The sequence below is a fragment of the Cibotium barometz genome, chromosome 19 (assembly GCF_041138505.1).
Source record: "Cibotium barometz isolate CiBa-2024 chromosome 19, ASM4113850v1, whole genome shotgun sequence".
NCBI lineage: Eukaryota > Viridiplantae > Streptophyta > Polypodiopsida > Cyatheales > Cibotiaceae > Cibotium > Cibotium barometz.
Window position 1 is genome coordinate 19,283,641 of NC_141064.1, and position 20,626 is coordinate 19,304,266.

The 20,626-nt window shown below is 39.8% G+C and overlaps 1 protein-coding gene across 1 annotated transcript; it reads left to right on the forward strand.

The window, feature by feature from the left end:
* Positions 1-5,303: 5,303 nt before the first annotated feature.
* On the forward strand, positions 5,304-9,841 carry LOC147628307 (polyadenylate-binding protein-interacting protein 7-like). Its single transcript, XM_086813399.1, has 10 exons — positions 5,304-5,443; positions 5,614-5,666; positions 5,871-5,944; positions 6,417-6,503; positions 6,627-7,466; positions 7,541-7,694; positions 7,776-8,000; positions 8,110-8,180; positions 8,717-8,838; positions 9,071-9,841. Exons 5-10 carry the CDS (start codon positions 6,723-6,725, stop codon positions 9,369-9,371), a joined length of 1,617 nt encoding a protein of 538 aa, XP_086669525.1. The 5' UTR covers positions 5,304-5,443; positions 5,614-5,666; positions 5,871-5,944; positions 6,417-6,503; positions 6,627-6,722; the 3' UTR covers positions 9,372-9,841.
* Positions 9,842-20,626: the final 10,785 nt, after the last annotated feature.

Here is a 20,626-nt window from a genome sequence, read left to right on the forward strand (position 1 = left end):
AAATCAGTTCACGGGTTAGAGAACGCAGTTTCTCCAAAGATTTTGGTGGACTTGATAGAGCCACCAAAGATACCACATGAACCTGAAAAGATTTTAGAGTATCGTGACAGACAAACCTGACATAAAGTGTACCAGGAGGTACTTGTTAAATGGATAGATAGGGATGAGGAGGTGGCAACCTGGGAACGCCGTAGTGCAATTTCCAAAAGGTTCCTCACATAATGTCACGTAGGCTGTAATGCCTGTGATGACCGACGGTAGACCGGATGGCCATGTCCGGGGTTCAGTGGGAGAGGATGCACTTTGGCAAAAGAAGACATTGAGCAAGAGGTAATAATCGACCTTTTACAACCTAGAAACATTTGTAATTATGTATAGGAAAATATTTTAATTTTTCCTTTGATTGCAGAGGGTGGTTGAAATTGACGCATTTGCTAGGAGAGGCGATAGCTGAGACCAGGCCAAGGTCCATGGACATGATGCTGCGTTGGCGCACTATCTTGGTCGACTTCCTGTGGGATGTCATCGCCATTATTCACAAGGACTACACCCCTCAATCTGCCTTCACAATCAAACTCGTACATTGGATTCACTCACAATGTTTTCATACGCGTCACACGTATTCAAAAGTATACCACACGTGTCACAACTGGTTGGACTCACTCACAAAACCAACTAGGGTCACCCTCATCATGAATTAATTCAAAAGAGTTGATTGGATTCACTCACAATGTTTTCATATGTGTCACACGTATTCAAAAGTATACCACACGTGTTACAGCACTGGTTGGACTCACTCACAACCAACTTAATCACACTTGGGTCACCCAAGATATTCTTATTACTTATTAGATCACCTAATAATCACACTTAGGTCACCCAAGATATTCTTATTACTTATTGGATCTCCCAATAAAGTAATGTATGGTAATTAATTTATCGAGTGATCCGATAAGTAATAAGAATATCTTGGGTGACGACCCAAGTATGATTAAGTTGGTTGTGAGTGAGTCCAACCAGCTGTGACACGTGTGAGACATGTGGTATACTTTTGAATACGTGTGATGCGTATGAAAACATTATGAGTGAATCCAATGTAAGAGTTTGATTGTGAGTGAATCCAATCAACTCTTTTGAATTAATTCTTGATGAGGGTGACCCTAGTTGGTTGTGAGTGAGTCCAATCAGCTGTGACATGTGTGAGACGTGTGGTATACTTTTGAATACGTGTGATGCATATGAAAACATTGTGAGTGAATCCAATGTACAAGTTTGATTGTGAGTGAATCCAATCAACTCTTTTGAATTAATGAGGGTGACCCTAGTTGGTTGTTGTGAGTGAGTCCAACCAGCTGTGACACGTATGAGACATGTGGTATACTTTTTGAATATATGTGACACGTATGAAAACATTGTGAGTGAATCCAATGTGTGTGAGTTTGATTGTGAGTGAGTCCGATCAACTCTAAGACACATGTGATGCGTGTGAGGATATGTGGGAGTGAATCCACTTAAATACATGACATTGTGAGTGAATCCAATGTGGGAACAATTAATGTGTTTGATCACCCGTGTGTGCTAATAGTACAATCGAGGGTGGTTGTCTTCTCAAACGGGAGGACTATCACGGGAGTGAGATTTTTCAGAATATTTTATCATGGGAGTAAATCCAAATAATTATGTGTGATGCATGGTTCATGTGTGAAGCATGGTAGTGAATGATTTCCATTTGTTAGACTTATTTTTGTGAGTGATTCCAAAGTAATTGTGATCTAACATTGTGGATTATGTTGAGTATAGATCATGAGTTCGAGACAACCAAGATAGACATTGGATGAGATTATCTAGCTAAGCACGTGTGCTAAATATTTAATTTTGTATGGTTTGGCCCATTGTACATATGTTGGGCAAGGATTATTTTTTATGAGATGCTTTAAAAATATTGAACTAAGGTTCAATTTTGTAAAAAGCCCAATTTTGGAAAACCTATGCTATTTATGGCTCCAAGGGCTATATTTATTAATATGATTTAAATACCGCGTGTGGGAGTGGAGCCACACACGTCGGGTGGGAGATTGCACCACCCAATCTTGTGTTCTTTGATTTTCATGCTCTTGATTTATGCTATAATGTTATGGTTTATTTCTTTTATTATTTAATTTAGTATGCCCGAACCTCGATTGGCATTTGGGATGCTGCGATTGTATGTTTAACTCGATAGAGGTACTTTAAGGGTGTCCTATCCACACGACATGATCCCAAAGTGAGCACCCTTATCATACAACCACCCCATGATGAGCTTGAGGGCAAGCTATGGTGGTAAAAACGTGGTCTTCACTTTGCATTGAAATTCGTCCCCAAGTAGTAGGTTTGTCCGGCTATTTCAAAGAACATTCCGCCATAATGATGCACGATTTTTAGTTGTTTGAGCATCATGATCTGAGCGATGCATGCGTCTTCAAAAGGAGTAGAAACTTCATTACCAATAAGGTGTTACTCAAGGGCGAGGTGTTTTTGTTGCTCATCTTGGAGTAATTGCTTTAGAAGTTCAAATCGGTTTTATGGAAGTGGAGAATTGGAAAATCTAGCATCTCAAACATTAGTAGCTTTATTTGACATTTACATTAGCAACACATGCTAAAGTTGTTGAAATTTGAGCATTGTGATGAGCTATGGTGGATCAAACACTAGAATCAACATCATTAACAAAGTGATTAGCAAATAATTAAGATATAATTAGTAGGTAATTAGCAAATATATTAATGTAGGCATGGATACTCAAAAACCAGCAAATTCTCATTAGGGCTATGCCTCAATTTATAGAGTTTACATCAAGCATCAAATCTCATTGATTTCTCCATGATTCACTCCCAGAATATCTCCACCTCTTGCCTGATTCTCTCCACCTCTTCTCTTTTCCCTGAATATCTCCCAGAATAACTCCACACTCCTAAATTCTCTCATGCTACCCTTTATTCTCTCCCAGTAGATTCTTCTCACCTTTTCACAGGTTCTTTCACAATTACATCTTCTCTTTTACAGCCTCTAACCAAGAGCTTGTTCCCACACACACCCTATTCACTTGTATTTTCAACACCTCCCCTCAAGTGAATAATCCTAGCACACCTGGACCCTCTACCAAGTTTCCCTCTTACTTGATAGCCCGCGACCAGTGCCTCAAGTCCCTAAACTCCATAGTCCTTGACACACTCTCTCTCTATGTGTCCAAGGCTACTATAAGTGCCCGCGACCTTGACTAAAGTGCTCACACATACATCTACCACGTGGCCTACATCATCGGTGGCTCAGAGGTGGTTTTACTCGTTGGTGGCTTGATTGAAATTGATATCGTGAATCCATTGATTTGAAGTGAAGAGGTTTGATTTGGCTTGGCTAAGTGATTGAAAACTTGCCCAATTTGCTGGCAAAAGCTCAAAAAATGTTTCAAAATTTTCTTGTATCTTTTAGGGCACTTTTAGGCTCAAAATGATAAATTTTGGATTTAAATATGGATTTTGGAACCCAAAAATGGCTCTACAGTTTTTGAAATTCACTGGCAAGGAAATTGTTTTACATAAGCTGACATATGTTGTGGGTCAGAATTTTAAAAAATAAGAAACTTGGTAGCTTGTAGGAAAGCTTATTAGTTAAGCTTTAAGCTTATAAAATAAAGGTAACCCATCGGCAGTGTGCCATGCAACAAAAAGAAGAAGTAATTTAGGAAGAAAGATGGGCCATGCACTATTGAGAGAGAGAAAGAATGAAGAAATTGAACTCCATACCATGTAAATAGTGGTTTTGAAGCCTATGAATTAGGAAAATCATATCCATGCTCTCCGACTTACAGAAGGTGAAGAATTGGGAAAACCATTTTTGAGTTTTAGGTGGTTTTCTACCTTTCTTTGCCTTGTGGGTAAAAGGTTTATGGGATTTAGTCATCCAATAGATAAAACAAGTCTTCCCTTAAACCTTAGGCTTCTTCCTATATTTGCAAGTATATTTTTGTCTTGTCTTGGTTTCCATCTCTCCTTTACCTTCTGGTTCTTCACTGGCTTCAAGATTTACACAACTAACCTTGGCTCTGATACCACTATTGGAAGAAAATGATATGTAAATAAATTACAAAATAAGAATTAGTATGTCATAGTAAAATTTGTACATAGCATAATATTGGGTTCAATTGGCCCCACACAAGAGTGAGCCCATGCTTCCTCTTGGTGTATTTTATTTATATTGCTCGAGATAACTTATGGGGCTCAAAATAGTTTCCACTTTTAGAAAGATATTGACTTCAATAAAAATAGCTTGCTTTATAAACCTCAAACCATATAAATGTGTACATCTCTTGTTAAATTAAATATACGTAAGGGAGCTTTCACATGCCCCGATAAATATATCTTCTTGACAATAAATATGGATGTCGCCCAAAATGAAATAAATGATGCGTGCTGCACAAAATCAAATAATATTTCATCGATACCCAAAGTTAAGTGTCTCAAAATCTTCTTGACCCCACCACTAGCTTGCCTCTCTTATCCAACCTAAGGATCTACACTTACATCAATTATGCCAATTAATTAGTAAATTAATTGATGACTGTAAAAGGTGATGGAAGCGGAGATGGCCTACCTAGGGCAAGCATGGGAGCCTTACTCATGGCCCGTGTCCTTGTGATACAATTGTAGGTTACCCATTATCGTGTCACAAACAAATTGACAATCTTGATAAGATTCAATAAACCATTCGTATCTCTCTAAACAACAGGAGCAGAATAAAAAAAGTTATGGTGTACCTTGAGCCACAATCGTTGAGATTTGAGAACTTGATTTGCACCTTCAACTATACCAATGCCAACCTTCTCCATGATTTTTCTCCAGCCTCCAGCCTCCAGGCACCTCCAAACTCTAAGAAGCAAGATTTGATGTAATGTACTATAGTCTACAAAGCCCACTCAGAGTGTACTTCTTGAGAAGTAGGTACTATGTACGGCACTAGGGTAGAGTGGAGAATGAGTGGAGGAGAGAAGAGATAAGAGGCTAGAGCGAGCAGGAAACTTGAAAATTTGAAAGGGTACTACTTAGGAAAGTTGAGTTAGTAAAATAAACCACAGTTTTATAGTGCCTAGTGCCCACTACCTTATATGTTGGAGTTTGTACTCTAGGCTCTAGCCACTTGAAAAAAATCAATATAAAAATATTAAATCAAAATTAAAATTTACACATTTTATTTAAAAAAATATATTAAAGGCTTCTTGTATGGCCTTCACTTGAAAAAATCAATTAATGCATAGCCTTAGGCCAAAAGAGTTTTGCTCTGAAACCCGTTGAAGCCTTCAAATTTCATCAAGTGACTATAGTGGGGTTAGTGGGTTCCTTCTTCGTGGCTTAACCCGATGCCCGTGCCTGCCATCGCATCCTCTCTCCTGCTCTCTCACCCTCACCAGGTATGCTCCATCCTCTCTCCTTAGCCCTGCTTCAAATTAGGGTTTCTCTAGAGCTTCTCGGCCATCGCCCCTTTGCTCACTCCCTCGCCATCAGGGTTTCCTGCCATGGATTTTTAGGGTTTTTTTCTGCACATGTGAAGATTCTCTCTCTTTGTTTTTGTTTTCTGCAGATGCCAGGGAAGATTGCTGCTGCCCCTCTCGCCTGTGAATACAAGACAAAGAGGTGAGAGAAGCTGCAGAGCTCAGATTTTTGTGCTTGTTCTAAGCATCAGATCAATTATGTATTTTTTAGAGTTTTTATAAATCTGTAAGGGGCAGAGATTCAGCAGATGTTAGGTTTTCACATTTTTCTTTGCATGAATTTGGATTTATTCTGGGGTTTCTTTAAATTTTTACACATGATTTCTGGTATTTTTCATGCTTGCAGGTAGTCTTTTGCACGGTGTGTGATGTTGTTGAGGTGCATTCACCCAATTCAGGTTAAGCATCCTGACTAATAAGGTATGCCAGATTTCTTGCAAATTTATTGCCTCAAGTTGGGCTTTTATGACTCTTTTTTTGTCTATGCCTTAAATTTATTTTAGGAGATGAGGGCAGCGTAGTATTGTACATCCTCTTAGCCTATTGCAAGTATGTGTTGGGTGTATTTCTATGGTACACTATGGGCATAGTGTAGAATGTGTACGGAACACAGTAGGAATGAACCTTTGATGTTTGAAGAAATTTCGCACACACACATTGAACTGTCAGCTTGTTGCGTTAGGGGTAGGTTGGTTATCAGTCAACTTGCGTTTGGTTCAATGAAAGAAATGCAGGTTTGGGGTGCTTTTATTAATGTGCAAATGGGCGGGTAACTTGCTTTTTCTTGGATCCGTGCCAGAGACAGGGCTGTGATGATGTTTCCTTGCACATTTTGTCACTAATGTGATCGCCAGACTTTGTGTGTGTGATTGGACAACAATTTCTTTTGCAGGCGTCTTACAACAGTGATCGTTTGAGTTTGTGGGAGTGGTGAGCTGCAGTCGTGATGGGTTGTTTGCCTTGAGGCTGCTCTCAGAAGGTTTTACAACCTGTGTGTTATGTTGCAATTTGCAATGCAAGAGTTTGGGTTCTTGCAAGGCAGAAGCTTTGCAAGATATTTGCTTGTACAAGGCTTTTTATTACGTAGTTGGTCTCTTTGCAGGGAGTGTATACATAGCTGTTCTGTTAAGTACTGGAAGAAGGGTGCAAGTTCTTTGTACACGACAATTCCAAGTCGAGGATTTTTATTGAGCAAGAAATGAACCCTGTTTCCACTGCAGCTTCGAGGAGGACATCACTCAATCCAAATGCCAGAGAGTTCGTCCCAACGTCTTTTAGGTCGAGTTCCTCTGCTACCATCACTACTACTGGCGATGAGACAGAGCCATCAACAGCTTCAGACAATGGAAAGACTTTCTCCGACAAGACTGGCTCCTCAGATACATGTGCTTCAGATGAGGAGAGTCGGAGGTACTGGAATGCGCAACTCCCAGATGATATCTTAACGCCTGACACAGACTTTTTCATTCCAGCTGCAGAGGATCATGTTGAGCCTGAAGCCTCTCTATTGAGGGCCTCTTCTTCTGAGTCATCTGGGTTGAAGGAGTCAATGGATTTAGTGGCAGATAATCTGCCGTGGGACAGAAGTACGCTCAATGGAAAACAGCCACAAGGCGCAGGACACGTTGCTGCATATGATTTCTGCATGAGTCGCAATGTGCCGGTCTCATCAAGACAGTTGTGGGAGGATGACCATGCTTTGCCTTCCTTTCAGCTCTCTTCTATGAGTGGCAATTGGAATGGGCAACTTTCTAGTAGTGGAAATGGCTCGATTTATCCGTCTGCATTAAGCCAAGCTACTTTGAAAGAGAACAGCACTATGGATGCCCTGAACCTCCTTGCCAACGAGTTTCCAAACATCCCAGTGCAGAGTTTGGCTGATGTTTATCAGGCCAATGGTGGTGATCTAAGCTTGACAGTTTGTGTGCTCACCCAGCTAAAGGTTTGTCTTTTTTTATCTAACAACTTGAAGATGAGCTAGTCTTTTTTCGTTTTTATATTCTGAGCATTTTCCAGCTGCAAGACGAGGGAAGTCTGTGGCACAACCTGCCATCGCCATCTCGATTTTCCCCCATCTCCAGGCCAATAGATTTTTCAACAACTTCAACACCAGAGCTGACAAGTAGGCTATCACATTTCCTAGAGGATGTTGATATGCAGCAACATGCAGGTATGTGTACATCAGTAACTTTTTCTTTCAGTTCAGTGGTGGTGTCTACTTCATGATGGTGGTTGCGTGTTTGTTTGCCAGAGTTCCCTAGATTAGCAAGAAAGAATAGCTCACAGTGGCCTTATGACCGGAATGGACCAGCTGAATTTTCTCTTGGACCCTCCAGCTTTTCATCCACGAGTTCATATTCCAGCTTGTTTGATGGGGACTCCCTATCTGCCAATGAAGAGAGGTTTGAGCTTTCTCATCTGCACCATAAGCAGCAGCTCTCTCCACGAAGCTGGATGGAGACTGATGATGCACTTGGTAGGTTGTCGTGCCTTATGAGATGGTGAATGCCAAGTCTTAGTCTTTTTATGTGTTGACCTCACATGATCCTTATTATATGGTGGCTTTTTCAAATTTTGTGCTGCAGTGAACTTAATGTCAGAATTGTGCGAGGAAGCTCGAAACCATGGTCGCATACGAAATATTTATTTTGAGCAGGTATAGCTTAATTAATGTTCTAAGGATTCTGTCTTGTTGTGAGTCAGACCTAGTTTCAGGGTATTGGTGAACTTCTAGGTCGTATATGCTAGGGTTTTGTGAACGTAAGATCTGCTTGTAAGTTGTGTGTGAAGAGATGAGTGTTTGTAAGGTTTGCTTGATATTTCCTGTGGATTTTGTCTTCATGTTTCAGTTTGGCCTATAGATGTATCTCATTTAATACTGCTCGAGATTGGGCCTTGTCATCTCTGCAAATTTGTCAACCAATGTGCTTGTTTTCGGGCTGTTGTTGGGACCGTCTTGGAAGGTGTATGGGTTATCTCCTAGAATGGTCACTGCTGCAGTTCTGCAAGCAGTGCTGTTGTGGGGACTCATGTCTTGGAAGGTGTATGGGTTATCTGCTAGTTTGGTCACTGCTGCTATTGTGAGATTGAAGCTGTACCTTTGTGATCTTGTGAACCAAACAGCTGGCTTTTTGTTTGCTTGAATTCACTGTAAACCTGGAAGCAGTTTGACTTTACTGTGATTTGCTGCAGTCCCGGCAGGCATTTTTTGTTGGAAACAGGGTCCTGGCTAAGGAGGCAAGTGCAAAAGGACAGTTTCATTACAGGTTAATGAAGGCTGCTCATAACAAAGCTGCAGAAATTGATCTTCAAAGGTAGTTTTCCTGCATAATTGTGAGTGTATTTTGTAATGGAGCACGTGATGCTCAAATCACACATTCAATGCTCAAATCACACATTAGAATACACCTAAAGATATGCACAAAAAAGAGAGTTAATTTAAGAAAATAAATGTTCACAACATAAATAAATAGTTAGTGCCATCCATGCCAGATGTGTATGAGCACTGTGTACATGTAGGATTGATGTCTTGTGTCTTGGGTGCAGAAACATGTCCAATGTGCAAGCACCAAGCTTTGGACCAGGACAGACACAACTATTGGATCTCCGCGGGCTACATGTGAATGAAGCTATCAGTCTTTTGAAGCGTGAGCTTGCGGCTCTTCGAGTTGCAGCCAGGTCTTCAAGGCAGCACCAGCAGGTTTTTATCAGTGTAGGCTCAGGTCATGCGAAGGGCTCTAGGACACCTGCGCGTCTGCTTTTTGCAGTGAAGCAGTATTTAGCAGAGGAGGAGCTTCTCAATTTCACAGAGCCCCAACCAGGGATAGTCAAGGTGGTGGTGAGTTGATGGATGCGAGCCCTTATGCATTTGGGTCATGCTAATAAAGAGGCCCCAAATGTGAACTTTTTGATTTTGTTCATTATACTGTTCTCTAAAGCACTCCTTTTTTGGCGGGAAGGGGGGAGTGTGTGTAAGAAAAGCCTTGTATATGCATTGTAACTTTATGTCATAGGTGTGTGTTGCAAGGAAGGCATACTTTCAGAAGCAGTTTTGAAAGCCCTTGTAATTTTTCTGTATTGTCCCACAGCCAGAGCTCCTGCAGGAAAGACCTGCAGAAATCAAGTCTGCCTTAGCTATTTATTGTTGGTACATCATTAGAAACCATTTTTAGAGGCTGTCCAAAACTTTTGGTCTGCCAGTATAGATTTAGCCCACAAGTGACAAGAGGTCAGCTAGTGAAGTCAAAAGTTTACCCACCACATTTGTGACAAAAAACTCAAAAATGTTGTGAAATGATAGTCCGATTCTTTTATATTTTTTTGGCAACATTGTCTTCTACTTCTGCTTTTTGTGACTGCAAAATGTGTTACTTTAATTTCATGGTGGATGTCATGAGCCTTAGTTTCTAGTCTTGGCACTAGGAGAGACGGTGTGTGTGCATGTGGGTTGCGGGCCTGAGTGCAGTAGTGGTATATATTGGACTGTTTTGTTCTTGTTGGATCTTTGTGAGGACTTAAAGTTTTTGTACCAGGTCTTACCTGTTTTTTGAGTAGGTTTAAGCTGGACCTACACTTTACAGTCAGTCATGGCACTTTCAGAACTCATGTTCGCTGCTCAATCATTTCCCTCATGGGTGCCAAAAGCTTGGCAACCTCTGTTTTTTGAAGGTGGCTGGTTGGATTGTAGGAGTCACGGTGGGGGCTTATTATATCAGCCTGGCGATCCATTCCTAGATTATGGCATCGGGTGAGCTGGATTGTAAATAGGAGAGCAGTTAGTCAACCGGATGTTGTTGCTATGTTTCATTTGCCTGACATTTTGATGGCAAAAGTGTTGACGAATTACCCTAAGAATGCGCTGTTCTGCAAATTTCAAAGGATGCGACTACAACGTTTGCTGGAGCACAGGAGTTGCGGTTTTTGCATGCCCGGTATGGGCTCATGCATACATGCACATTATGTCTTTGTAACTCTCCATGATAAGTATATATTCATATTATCATTGCAGGGAGGATGGGCTCTTTATCTTTTTGTAGTCGGCATTTTTGAAGGCTTGTGTCCATTGCCACCAGCACCTTGCATTTTATTGCCAAGATTTTGGAAGGTTTATTCTGCGGGCTGGATTTGGTTAAAATCTCTAGCCCAGCATATTTTTCCCCTTCTGACTTTATGATTTATAATTCAAGTTTGGTTTTGTGCTCTTCTGTACCGTACATTCCCTTCCTCCCTTTATCTAGTCTTTCTTTCAAAGAATAACTCTTTGAAGGTTCACCATGTTATGAATACATTTTTTAAAGCTTTGAAGGTTCTGTTGTGTCTGCTGGAACATCCATACCAGAAGCTTCAATGATGTGCAAAACCTATAGATAATCTAAGACGTTCTAAAAGATGTTTTTAACAGTGGTTGCCCCCGTTTTAATGAAGAGAACTGGGAACTCATATGGTGTAACAAGTTCAATGAATTTTTCTGTTATAATAGCTTTATATATATATATATATATATATATATATATATATATATCTATCTGTTGCATTGGCTGGAACATCCATACCAGAAGCTTCAATGCTATCGAAAACCTAAGAAGTTTTTAAAGATAACACAGTGATTCCCCCCAGGACTCATTTATGTATGCATATTGTTTGAGAGAGTTAACAAGTACAATGAGCTCTCTGTTATAACAGCTTTGTAGCTATTTTGTACAGTTTTGACATTAGACAATTGCGCAATGCTTTTTCACCAAGGCGCAATCGAGTCCTTGGCAGAGACTCTCCTCCTAGGCAGATTTGTATCCTCATGGGACACACTTGTGCGAGACACCATTTCATTAAAAAAAAGAACGGGACATTGCGGAGGACCACCTATTACGACTCTTCATTGTTGGAGTTTAAGAATTCATTCATTAAAACATTATAAAAAAAGAACATACAATATCTATCTTTTAAAGCTGAGAGATGAACTTACTTTACTTGCACTTTTTATTTTGGTGGCTCCGAACTCTCAAGTTAGAATAAACAAGATCCAAGCTATTGATTAATTAGACATTATAGAAAGAACATACATCATCTGTAGTTTAAAGCTAAGAGATGAACTTCCTAGTGTTAGAAATTTTATTTTAATGGTTCTAAACTCTCCAGTTAAGAGACAAGTGGACATAAAAATTAAGGCTCTTTCACAAAATTAAAGCGAATGAGTCACGTGGACATAAAAATTAAGGCTCTTTCACAAAATTTAAATGCAAAAGCGAATGAGGGAAAATTTTCTTAAGTTAAAATTGCTTTGGGCTTGTTGGATAGAGATTGTAGATGGCCGATCAAGGACATGGGAAGAGTGACGACGACGAGGCTGAGGATACTTTTTTTTTTTGGCTAAGCCCAAGTTCACATGCTCTATCTATATGGTGCCTCACACGACGTCTCCATATAATTCTTCACCCGAGTAGCAAGGTTAGACAATTAATTTTAAATTTACAAAATTTAGCCCATGCTCTCATGCACAACACACCACGTCTCAAAGTAAATAACAATATTTCTAGTAGATTCACCCTCGATATCTTACGATTAGAGTAGTGCCATGGATCTCCGATCACCAATGAGGGTATGTAGCTAACAAATTGAGCTACTTTGTATGGTCAATTGATGCCATCCCAAAGTGTGAGTAGCTCCTTTATTAATGTTGCCAAATATACATCCGCGTTCTTCACCTTGCATTTCTCAAAAACGAGAGTAAAAGATGACCCTTCTTTATTGCCAATCAACTCTTTTAAATTAATTCTTGATGAGGGTGACCCTAGTTGGTTGTGAGTGAGTCCAACAGCTGTGACATGTGTGAGACGACGTGTGGTATACTTTTGAATACGTGTGATGCGTATGAAAACATTGTGAGTGAATCCAATGTACGAGTTTGATTGTGAGTGAATCCAATCAACTCTTTTGAATTAATAAGGGTGATCCTAGTTCGTTGTGAGTGAGTCCAACTAGCTGTGACACGTATGAGACATGTATACTTTTTGAATACGTGTGACGCGTATGAAAACATTGTGAGTGAATCCAATGTGTGTGAGTTTGATTGTGAGTGAGTCCGATCAACTCTAAGACACGTGTGATGCGTGTGAGGATATGTGGGAGTGAATGACATTGTGGGAGTGAATCCACTTAAATACATAATGACATTGTGAGTGAATCCAATGTAGGAACAATTAATGTGTTTGATCACCCGTGTGTGCTAATAGTACAACCGAGGGTGGTTGTCTTCTCAAACGGGAGGACTATCACGGGAGTGAGATTTTTCAGAATATTTTATCATGGGAGTGAATCCAAATAAGTATGTGTGATGCATGGTTATGCGTGAAGCATGGTAGTGAATGATTTCCATTTGTTAGAATTATTTTTGTGAGTGATTGTGATCTAACATTGTGGATTATGTTGAGTATAGATCATGAGTTCGAGACAACCAAGATAGACATTGGACGAGATTATCTAGCTAAGCACATGTGCTAAATATTTAATTTTGTATGGTTTGGCCCATTGTATATATGTTGGGCAAGGATTATTTTTTATGAGATGCTTTATAAATATTGAACTAAGGTTCAATTTTATAAAAAGCCCAATTTTATAAAAAGCCCAATTTTGAAAAAGCTATGCTATTTATGGCTCCAAGTGCTAAATTTATTAATATGATTTAAATACCGCGTGTGGGAGTGGAGCCACACACGTCGGGGGGGAGATTGCACCCAATCTTGTGTTCTTTGATTTTCATGCTCTTGATTTATGCTATAATGTTATGGTTTATTTCTTTTATTATTTAATTTACGGAATAATCTAATCTCCATGTACCATGGTCTTGTAAAACAAGAGCACCAACAAAGTCTTGATTTCTAAGGCTATTGAGGTTGAATTGAAAAAAGTAAAAATCCCACCCCATAAAAAAGGTCTGATCACCTTCACTCTTACCTTTAGCCTTAGGATACTACTTTAAATTGTTCATGAGAAATTAAAGTAGATTGAGACTTCAGTTTTGTAACTAGGGGCATATGACTAAGATTAGTTTACGCGTAGATACACTTAGTACTCTCTTCTACAAAAAAAATTACCTTAACTTTTCTCTTTGTATAGCAACTAATGGAACTTCACACTTAGTCATACCATAAGAAAGAAACACAAATCATGCATGCATTTCATCTTAGTTTGTTCCAATTTCACACTTTTTATTTCTTAAGGAACCTTTGACTATTTTACATGTGTAATGAATCTTAAGAAAGCTTTTTTATTTTACATGTGTGATTTATGTTTAAAAGCAACCCACGGGATTTGATTTTAGAGCTACCACATTTTGCTAGGTGCCCAAGTGTTTACACTAGTTTAGGAGCTATTAAAAACCCTAGGACCTATTTTTAGCTTTGACTCAAAGGGTGTGAATCCTAAAAGTGAAATCCATTAAAAAATTCTATAAAAGGACTAATGTAACTCAAAAACCCTCATTCTTGTACGCAATCAAATAGGTGATCTTATTCTCTAAGATCTTTCTTTCTTGTGTATATGTTGATCTAAGTGAGTGAGGGTGTCAGAGGAGGGCCGAGCTTCTATTGGTGGGAAGTGGTGTGGCAACAAGCTGCGGTGGCTTGAGCTCTCAAGTGCTCTCTTCCAACGATGCCACTGATGGATTTCTGCAAGCTTGGAGTGTTCACAAGGTAGATGACACGTCCTTGTAAGTGTTTAGTGCATTAGTCACTCTTTTTCATGTGCTTACAAGGGCAGTGCCACAACATCGTGTTATGTCTCGATTAGTTGTTGAGAGAGGCACACAATAGTTAAAAATTAATTTTGGAACATGAAGAGCATTTGAAAAGTACCTTTTATCGACTATGGTGTGGAAGGTAGGGATAGTCCTTGCACCTTGGATTGGGATGGTTAAATTGTCATCGATGGTGATCTCACTTGGCCACTTAGAGAAGTCAGCAAACCAATCACAACGACATCTCATGTGAGGGGCCGGACCACTATCCACAAGCCATGTGTATGACTCAAATGTGAAAAATGTAGAATCCCCATCATAGGAGACAAGTAACTCCTTTTTGGAAACTACATAGTGTAGGAAGATTCCAACTCCTTCTCTTTGTTCTTGGTATCCTGCTTCTTTAAGCAGACTTTCTCAACTTGGCCGATTTCACCACAATAGAAGCACACATAATCCTTGGCACTCTTGGAGGAGTCCCCTTTCTCTTTCTTGTCCACTTTCTTACTCTTCTTTTTTGTCTTCATTGGAGGTCCCATTCTTCGTGGTGGCCATTGTAGAGTCAACACCACCCAAGAAAGGTGTAAGAAGTAGCCTTAACCTATATAGGGAGAAGGTCCTCCAATGTAATAGGCTGAGCCTAATTAGAAGAAACATGGGAAGTGAACAAGCATCAAACCTCTCCAGAAGCTTGGTAAGAAGTCACATTTCCACGAATTGTGAAGAAATAACCTTACCACACAAGACGGAAAGCTCCTCCAGAGTCTCCTTCATCTTGGTTATTAAAGCCATGGGAGAAGGAGAATCTTGAATCTGCATTTGAAGAAGCTGAGTCTCCAAAGTGAGGACCTACCCAGGGGTCTTCATCTCGTACAAATGGACAAGTGCCTTCTAGGCACTACATGTAGTGTTTTCCACTCATAGATGAGTGAGAATAGAATCCTCATAGTTCAAGATAAAGAAAGGATGTACATAATTATTGGAATGATCCTGATCATTGCGTATGCTTGAGTAACACATGGGATAGTTAAGCCTAGTTTGGGTGAGGGATTTGCCAGCAAAATCATCAAATCATGTGAGCCGAGAATGGACACAACCTTCATTTTCCAAATGGGGTAGTGTACCCCATCAAGCTTTGAGGAGTCAAAGAAAATAGAAAGGGAAGCATTGGGTTGAGCCATGTTGAAGAAGAGAAAACACAATTTATATAGGTTTACGTACCACCAAAAGTTGAAATTGTGAAAGCTAGTGTAGAGTGTTGTCTAGTGCTGATGCTGGGCACCAAAGAATCTTTAGAAATGGGTCCTCACAGGAGGAAAAGGAAGTATTCCTCAACAAAGCTTGTTGAGGAAGGCAGCGTACCAGTCCAGTGCTGATGCCAAACACCAAATAATCTTTAGAAATGGGTCCTCATAGGAGGAAGTATTCCGTAACAAATATTGTTGAGGAAGGCAACGAACCACCCGGATGCAAGGTGGAAACCTTGCAGTGAAGAGAACATATAAAAGAAGAAGTGAAACCACAGCAAAAAATGCTAGTCTTGGAAAAATAGCAAGACAATACCTTCAAAATTTCCCAAAAAAACACAAGAGAGGGTGTGAAAGATGGCTAGAACATGAGGGAATAATGCACAAGAAGATACCTTCAAAATTTACCCTAAAGAATGATGCTGATGATGTAGAAGATGGCCAAAATAGGAGGGAATGCCACACAAGAATGGGTAGTAGCCTATGGAGGCAAAAAACACTAAAAAGCTGAGGAAAAAGTGTGAAAAATGAGGAACCAAAGGGGTAGTGATGAAGAAAGGATACTGTAGTAGAAATGCTATTATCAAGTTTTTAACCCAACACCAAATCAAAACCATAGAGGTTTCTTGGTAGTGATAGAGGCCCAAGAAGAAGAAACGTTGAGGTAGAGACACTTGTGTGAGTGGAGAAGATGCACTAGGAGGTCACCATAGCAAAAATGTTGATACTTTGCTAAAGAAAGACACCACATTAGGAATTTTTTGGACCCAGAAAGGCCCTCCTAAGGATTCCTAATTTTAAGGGATTAGAGCTTAAAAAGCTGGGCTTAAGGGAGACAAAGGCTATGATGACCCCTATTTTTTGCCTTGCCACATCAGCCATACCCCCCTAGTTTCACTTTTTAAAGGGAATATTCTCATACTCTCTCTCTTACTTTTTGACTTTCTCATACTTTCTCATACTTTTTGAAATTTTTATCTTCACTCTCTACAAATTGAATCTTTCTTGTAAGTTTGAAATCTCAATTCTCATTAACTCCCACCATATCTCCCTCCACATCAGCACAACATTCTCGTATTTAGGTGGGTCCCAAAAAGCGAAAATATATTATTTTTTTATTTTTTTACATTTTGAGGTGGAAAAAATACCACCCAATCAATATGTATGATGAAAATAAATTTTCCCTCCAAAAAGCTTGTAATTCAAGGGTCACGTCAGAAGCCTGTCAGGAGCCAATACATCCATAACTAACTGTCAGGTCCCCACAATCCCATAAACATAACTAACTGTCAGGAACCACTACATCCATGAGATCCTGAAATTGTGGGGACCCCAAATTTTTTTTAAAATTTTTCTCATATGTAATTTATTGATGAAAAACTCCATGTTGGTATATTTGTATATCAAAAATATCATTTTCTACTTAGAAAAACGGATTTGTGTTAAACCTGCAAACAACAGCAAAGTTTTAATAGTCTCTTTCTCTCTCTTTCTCTCTCTCTTCCTATGAGGATCTCTCTGCTTAGCTATGGAGCCTTTGCAAGCTGTGTGTGTGTAGCCCCTTGTAAAGCTAGAAAACAGAAGGTTGATTTACACATTCGTATTCCTGAAGAGTATGGCAGCTCTAAAAAAACCCATCCTACTGATGCACAATCTGTCCAGGCTCGTAGGATAGCTAAGGAGAAAAATGTAGATCTTTGGGTTGATGGGCATCTCTATACAGTTGACCCTCCATTAAGAGCAAACCCTCCTTTCCGCAATTTATCATCTTTTATGCAATTTGTTGGTGAAGGAGAGCTTGGCTTGTTAGGATACTGTAGACGATTGACTTACAAATGGAGCTTGGCAAACCCATATTCTCCATGTGGAGTACCCAAGGGATGGAGAAATCACATTATAAAGCACGAGGGGTTTATATCAAAAATACAAGACATGGAGGTGGAGCTTCTACAGGGAGGAACACGTACAAACTATCTACAAGAGATGTTCAATTGGTTTTATCGCACAACCTTTGAAAGGGTATTGGTTAGGGAGTGGGACCAAGAATCTAAGCTTGTAGCGCAAGAGGCACGCAAGGCTGCAAAAAGTCATGCTCGGCTTCAATGGTTTTGCAGACCAATGCTCCCCATACGCATGGTGCTTGGCGTGCACGAATGAGGAGACAAGGGAGGTGTTGGGTTGTGCACGCACCATCATAAATCTAGATAAAATAAGGCTAAGAAAATAAGTTTAGTTAGGTTTTTTTTTGCCCTTAAAAAAAACTATTAATAGTTCCTTCTCTCACTTCATTTTCATTTCACTTTTTTAGAGAGCTTGAGCTCAAGATCTACGTAGACATCCATGTAAGGACACCAGCACATCACCACGTTAGCATAGTCGTACATGGATAGATATGGCACGCACCAAGAACACCACACACGTGTTACCATGCCTTCACAAAACACAGTGCAAGGCACCCAACGACCATATATTGGCGACACCACTGAAGAGAGTGACCTCTTGGATTCTAGGACATGCCCAATGGGATCACCAAAGTCCAACCCTCCTCCCACAGCAACACCAGCACACACACATGCAGGCCCTTCTAGTGGGAGGAAGCGTGTGAAGAAGACCCCACAATGCAGCCACCCCAGAGATAAAGACAAAGAGGCCGATGATGAGTAGTTCGACTGGGTTGGTGAAAACATTCCTACATTGTGCAGCACCATAGGTGGCAAGACCCTACTACCAGGACGACAGGGTCCCCTACCTACCCGGGAGAAACTTGATACTACACAGGTACCACAACAACAGGAGGAGGAGGATTCAGACTATCAGAGAGACCAAGAGGAGGTTCCTGTAAGTGCATGCAAGCGTAGAAAGGTCAAGCTCTTCAAGCCAAGGAAGTCCCAACCTCGCCAACGCACTAACACAACACAGAGAGCTCCAAGGAGAAGGATGCGCCAAGGGCATAGGACTCTACAAGAAATCAAGTTTTATCAGAGGAACACTGAGTTGTTGATAAGAAGAGGCCCTTTCGCTCGCACAGTGAAGGAGATTCTCCAATGATATAGAACAAAGTTCCGTGTGCAGAGGATTGTCCTTGAATCATTGCACGAAGCCTCCGAGGCTTACCTTGTTGGGCTTTTTGAAGACACCAACCTCCTTGCAATACATGCAAAGAGGATTACCATATCTGCCAAGGACATGCAACTAGCTCGGTGCATTCGAGGCGAGCGAGACACGATCTAGAGATCTTAGATGTTAACCTTTTTTTTTGAAGCAACTCTTTTGTTTCAAACTCCCCTTTGTAACAAGCCTATCTGGCTTTCATTTGTAACCTTCTGATAATTAAAATTTTATGTTTCTCTTGCAATGTCTCGATGTCATGTTTGTTAACCATGGAGTGTCTATCATGTGCCAGTTTGTCACGCAAGGCATCATAAATGCTTCAACTCTTTTGAATTAATGAGGGAGACCCTAGTTGGTTGAGAGTGAGTCTCCCAACTAGCTGTGACACGTATGAGACATGTGGTATACTTTTTGAATACGTGACGCGTATGAAAACATTGTGAGTGAATCCAATGTGTGTGAGTTTGATTGTGAGTGAGTCCGATCAACTCTAAGACACGTGTGATGCGTGTGAGGATATGTGGGAGTGAATCCACTTAAATACATAATGGCATTATGAGTGAATCCAATGTGGGAACAATTAATGTGTTTGATCACTCGTGTGTGCTAATAGTACAACCGAGGACGGTTGTCTTCTCAAATGGGAGGACTATCACGGGAGTGAGATTTTTCAGAATATTTTATCATGGGGAGTGAATCCAAATAATTATGTGTGATGCATGGTTCATGTGTGAAGCATGGTATAAATGATTTACATTTGTTAGAATTATGTCTATGAGTGATCTCAAAGTAATTGTGATCTAACATTGTGGATTATATTGAGTATAGATCATGAGTTCGAGACAACCAAGATGGACACTGGACGAGATTATCTAGCTAAGCACATGTGTGCTAAATATTTAATTTTGTATGGTTTGGCCCATTGTACAAATGTTGGGCAAGGATTATTTTTAATGAGATGCTTTAAAAGCATTGAACTAAGATTCAATTTTATAAAAAGCCTAATTTTGGAAAAGCTATGCTATTTATGGCTCCAAGTGCTAAATTTATTAATATGATTTAAATACCGTTTTTGTGAGTGGAGCCACACACGTCGGGGGGGAGATTGCACCCAATCTTGTGTTCTTTCATTTTCATGCTCTTTATTTATGCTATAATGTTATGGTTTATTTCTTTTATTATTTAATTTACAAAATAATCTAATCTCCATGTACCATGGTCTTGTAATAACAAGAGCACCAACAAAGTCTTGATTTCTAAGGCTATTGAGGCTGAATTGAAGAAAGCAAAAATCCCACCCCATCAAAAAGTCTTATCACCTTCACTCTTTCCTTTAGCCTTAGGATACTTCTTTAAATTGTTCATGAGAAATTAAAGTAGATTGAGACTTCAATTTTGTAACTAGGGGCATATGACTAAGATTAGTTTACGTGTAGATACACTTAGTACTCTCTTCTACAAAAAAAATTACCTTAACTTTTCTCTTTGTATAGCAACTAATGGAACTTCACACTTAGTCATACCATAAGAAAGAAACACAACTCATGCATGCATTTCATCTTATTTTGTTCCAATTTCACTTTTTTTATTTCTTAAGGAACCTTTGACTATTTTACATGTGTGATTTCTTAAGGAACCTTTTTTATTTTACATATGTGATTTATGTTTGTTTATTAAAAGCAACCCACGGGATTTGATTTTAGAGTTACCACATTTTGCTAGGTGCCCAGGTGTTTACACTAGTTTAGGAGCCATTAAAAACCCTAGGACCTATTTTTAGCTTTGACTGCCCAAAGGGTGTGAATCGTAAAAGTGAAATCCATTAAAAAATTCTATAAAAGGACTAATGTAACTCAAAAACCCTCATTCTTGTACGCAATCAAATAAGTGATCTTATTCTCTAAGATCTTTCTTTCTTGTGTATATGTTGATCTGAGTGAGTGAGGGTGTGAGAGGAGGGCCGAGCTTCTATTGGTGTGAAGTGTGGCAACAAGCTACGGTGGCTTGAGCTCT